The 4,398-nt window shown below is 54.6% G+C and overlaps 1 protein-coding gene across 1 annotated transcript in view; it reads right to left on the bottom strand.

The window, feature by feature from the left end:
• Positions 1 to 467: 467 nt before the first annotated feature.
• The window catches only part of LOC109530293 (cullin-1), a 6,386-nt gene continuing 2,455 nt past the window's right edge, over positions 468 to 4,398 (bottom strand). Inside the window, exons 8-21 of the mRNA XM_019893897.1 lie at positions 3,670 to 3,800; positions 3,485 to 3,592; positions 3,308 to 3,414; positions 3,132 to 3,180; positions 2,925 to 3,056; positions 2,709 to 2,826; positions 2,393 to 2,469; positions 2,191 to 2,309; positions 2,022 to 2,127; positions 1,834 to 1,881; positions 1,677 to 1,759; positions 1,469 to 1,574; positions 1,110 to 1,223; positions 468 to 1,018 (exon numbers count right to left, since the gene is read on the bottom strand). Coding sequence (XP_019749456.1) covers positions 938 to 1,018; positions 1,110 to 1,223; positions 1,469 to 1,574; positions 1,677 to 1,759; positions 1,834 to 1,881; positions 2,022 to 2,127; positions 2,191 to 2,309; positions 2,393 to 2,469; positions 2,709 to 2,826; positions 2,925 to 3,056; positions 3,132 to 3,180; positions 3,308 to 3,414; positions 3,485 to 3,592; positions 3,670 to 3,800 — 1,379 coding nt within the window. The 3' untranslated portion in view covers positions 468 to 937. The remainder of the gene's footprint in view (positions 1,019 to 1,109; positions 1,224 to 1,468; positions 1,575 to 1,676; positions 1,760 to 1,833; positions 1,882 to 2,021; positions 2,128 to 2,190; positions 2,310 to 2,392; positions 2,470 to 2,708; positions 2,827 to 2,924; positions 3,057 to 3,131; positions 3,181 to 3,307; positions 3,415 to 3,484; positions 3,593 to 3,669; positions 3,801 to 4,398) is intronic.

The raw sequence follows: 4,398 nt of genomic DNA, 5'->3' as shown, positions 1-4,398 counted from the left end.
ATGTCGTTTTTTTCGTGCCAAAAACGCCTTACTATACCATGTCGTTTTTTTCGTGCCAAAAACGCCTTACTATACTATGTCGTTTTTTTCGGCTAAAAACGCCTTTCTATACTTTGTCGTTTTTTTCGGCTAAAAATGCCTTACTATAACTGTCGTTTTTTTCGGCTAAAAACGCCTTTCTATACTATGTCGTTTTTTTCGTGCCAAAAACGCCTTACTATAACTGTCGTTTTTTTCGGCTAAAAACGCCTTACTATAACTGTCGTTTTTTTCGGCTAAAAACGCCTTACTATAACTGTCGTTTTTTTCATGCCAAAAACGCCTTACTCGACATGGTCATTTTTTTTGGGCTAAAAACGCCTTCCTATCCATGGTCTCCAGGGGGAAAGGACCACTCCACCATTGGCTTCAAAAAAATATTCAAGTGTCTTACCCGAGCTTTGCAGTTGCAATAAAAAGTCAAAGGATGTTTACGAAACCTTTTTGTTGTTTATTTGTCACACATTTAGAAAATGAAGCCCACTATACAAATGTCCTCCTGCGCGAGAGAAGCGGCAACATGCAGAAACCTTTGGATATGGCTCTCTGATTGGCTGAAGGCTTGCCATGAGAACAATGAGGCGTTCTTCCTCTTAAAACTCTGCGCCTATTTACAACGTGCGCGGATCGTGGGCGGAGGGGGCATGATGAGTTCCTTCATGACTGGCGGTAGAGCGCAGAGGTCAGAGTTCAGCCTCCAGTCGGCGGGCAGATGCTCAGCAGATTCGGTGTGGTGTGGCACACACACGCACACGCAACATTTCCGCCACGGATCATGAGCCACACATTGTTACTCACAGAAGGAAAAAGAACAAGAACACATAAAAATAAAACTGAGGCCATGGAGGGGGCGTGCGCGTGCCTGCGTCTGTGTGTGTGTCGGGTTGATCTTGTGGTCTCAAGCCAGGTAGCTGTATGTGTCCTTCTCACCGTCCACCCGCTCCAAGTACTCCTTCTCAATCAGGATGTCAATGCATTTCTGTCCACAAGGGGGAGACGGCTGTCAGCAGCTTTCGCATTTACCGCAAGGACGTGACACGGCGACGGGAAGCCATGCGGGCGCCGGGCACCTTAATGACGGGCACGCGAGGTTTGAAGCGAGACGACAGCTGGTTGAGGACCTCGGCCAGCAGCTGCTGATGCTTCAGCACCTTGCGCATCTTCATGATGCGCACAATGGCCGCCTACGCGGAGACACGGCAACAAATTAACATCGATATGAAACCCCAAGCGCAAGCAAAAATCCATGCGCGCGCGCGCGCACACACAAAATAACAGAAAGACTATAGCGCTCAAAAATGTACGCCCGCAAAGACCAATCAAAGATCCAAACATGCGCACACGTCAGCATTACGGCAAGATTGAATTGGATGTGAAGTGGGATGGATTTCCTTCCGGACCAAGTTCGACAATGTGCGCGTACGCTGACCTGAATGAGGAGCTTGCGGTCCTCCTCAATGTTCTTGTGCGTCGTCTCTTGCTCTTGTTTCTGCTCCGTCTTCATGGGCACGTTGATGTTGACACGCAACTTTTTACTACACACACACACACACACACACACACACACACACACACACACACGTCAGCAAAGATGGCAGCAGCCGAGCACAGAGTGTCGGTGGGCGACGCGTTCTGACTTTTTGTATCCCAGGAAGAGTTTGATGACGGTGTCGGGTTTGAAGTCCACCTCGTCCACGTTAGCATTCTCGTCCTCCAGAACCTGATGGAAAGACAGACCCACGTGAGCCCGGCGCGAGTGCGTGCGAGGGTGGCCTGAGCACACGCTTGACTCACCAGCAGTTTGGACTTCAACAAGATCTGTAGAACTTGAATGAGGATCTCCTGAAAGGGAGCGGGAAGAGGCTTGAAACACATGAGGCATCACATTTTGCTTTGCGATCAAACAAACAATGACACAAATGTTGCCCCCCCCCCACCCCACCCCGTGAACAGCACAACGGGGCAAAAGTCTGCAGTCGCACCGTTTTGATCTGCGTGCTGTCGGAGAGCTGCTGCACGCTGTAGCTGTCCTCGGTGTTGTACTGCAGCAGGATGGCCATCTGGAAGGTGGAGGCCTGCAGCGTGTACCTAGGGCACAACGGGGCGTCGTGACTCTTGTCGGGACGGGGGTCGGGGAAACGGAGGACGTACCTGTTCTTGAAGCAATTGGCCACCAGCTCGCCTTTGGACAGGTGGTAAAGCCACGTCAACTTCCTGCCGCTGTGTCTGCTGGCGTAGAACGCCGTGAAGCGTTGGTAGCTTCTCTCCAGCTGAACAAACGCACGCACATGAGCATCGGTCAGGAAGTCGGCGGGCCACTCAACTGACGTGCGCGCGCACGTGTGGTTGTTACCTCAGAGGGGAGCGCAAAGGTACACGACTGCTGGAAAGGCCACGAGCCGGAACTCAGAACCTGAATACTGAAGTCCACTGAAAACAACAACAGCAAAACGTGCGCACGCAGTTTGCACTTTGTTCCCATCGAAGCTGCAACAACTACTCGCGAAACAACAATTTTGATCAGTGATTCAACTTGTAACGTGCGACTATTGTCAGATTTCTGACAGACCGATTGTCTTGTGCCACAATCGAAAATATCAATTTGGGATGCTGCGGCCCGCCGTAGCGGCCACGAATGAAGCGCACGCGCGCGCGATCGAGTGACTGACAATCGAGAGGTTCCGAGTTGGTGAGGTGTTTCTTGAACTGCTCGTTGAGGTCCTTGCTGACGCCGATGTCCTGGAACATCCTCTGAAGTTTGGACGTGTACTCGAAGCCGCACGCTTGCTGCAAAAGCACGAAGACAAACATCGATGAGGGGACGGACACGGTGACAAGATGGCCGCCGCGCGCATGCGGGCCGAGAGGTCTCAAGTGCCCGGCACCTTGAGTTTGGAGATCATGCTGGCCTCGGCGTCGTCGCTGGCGCTGTTCTGGTGGACCAAACGCTTGGCCAGCATCTTGGCGTAAAACTTCTGGAAGACGTCCTTGTCCTCGATGTACTTGAAGACGACCATCTGCAAGACGCGACGGGACCAAAGGCGTCTTTGCAAAGGCTGTCGAGTGCGGCGCGGCGGTCGTGACGGCCTTACCACTTGGTTCAGCGTGTCCTCCAGCTCCGCCTCCTCGGGGTTCTTGGAGCTGAGGACCAAAACAACAACAACAAGGTGGGAAGGAAGCCGAGAAAATGACAAACAAAAGTGAGCCAATGTCAAGATGAGCGAGAGCGTCAAGAAAACCCGCAAGGGCGGCGGCGCCGTCTGCCCACCTCTTCTTGAGAAGCGAGTCGCAGTATCTGGCGAGCAGCTCGGGCGACTTGCTGGACGACTGCGCCATCCTGGTGACGGCGTTATTGTTGATGAAGCGGCCGCATGCCTGAGGGGGAGCGAGAAGCGTCACAACGCGCCCGATCCGGCGGAACCGCGGACCGGCCGGCCCGGCTGACCTTGTCCAGCGCCGCCACGAAGCCGGCGTCGTTGTTGAAGGCCGACATGACCAAGGCGTTGTACTTCTTGTGCACGTCCAGCGTGGTCTGCACGTACACTTTGGGGTCCTGGACACAACAACGCACAGAGCAGAGGCGGCGTGAGCGCGGCGGCCTCCGCGCGGGGTCGACGTGCGCCGTCGTACGTTGAGCGCCGCCTCGCCGCACTTCTCGATGGCGGCCAGGCCCTGGTTGTGGATGTGAGTCTCCAGAAGCTTCTTCAGCTCTCCCAGGCCGTCCGTGATGCGGGACACCAGGTTGTACATGCGGCCCAAGTCTGACGCACACGCAAGAGCCATCAACACGTCGTTCCTTCAAAGCAAATGGTCCCGTTGCCCCGCCCCGCGCGGCTTACCTTCATTCTTGTCAGCATCCAGAAGGTTCTGGAACTCGGTGTGAAAGATCTCCAGGTGCTTCTCGATGAGGACCTGCTCGCACTTCCTGGCCAGCTCGTCCTGCGTGGACTCGTGGAGGTACACCTGCACGCGCCGCTGCTCCTCCAGCAGCCGGGCCTCCGCCTAGCGTCAAAGCCCACCGTTGACGTCTTCGCCGTCGCCATCGGCGCCGAAGTGCGCGCCTACCTTCTTCATGTACTCGGTGACGGGGTTCTGTTGCAGGAACTCGGTGCTCTCGCGCGTGTAGAAGCGTTCCGTGTCGGTCAGGAACTGGCACTCAAAGTATTCCTTGTAGACGGACAGCGTGGGGCCTTTGGCGAAGGCGTCCTCCTCGTTCAGGCCCAGCTCCACTAAGGCGGCGCACACACACACACACACACACACACACACACATTTCAAACAAACGTGATTTTGTGATCTTTGAGCGTGCGAGTGCTGGAAGGCGCCGCTGTTACAACCCACCTTAAGACTGGCCCACTC

Source organism: Hippocampus comes, unplaced genomic scaffold (assembly GCF_001891065.2).
Source record: "Hippocampus comes isolate QL1 unplaced genomic scaffold, H_comes_QL1_v1.1 scaffold348, whole genome shotgun sequence".
In the NCBI taxonomy this organism is placed as follows: domain Eukaryota; kingdom Metazoa; phylum Chordata; class Actinopteri; order Syngnathiformes; family Syngnathidae; genus Hippocampus; species Hippocampus comes.
Note: the sequence above shows the minus strand (reverse complement) of the source record. Positions and strands in the feature narration are given on the sequence as shown.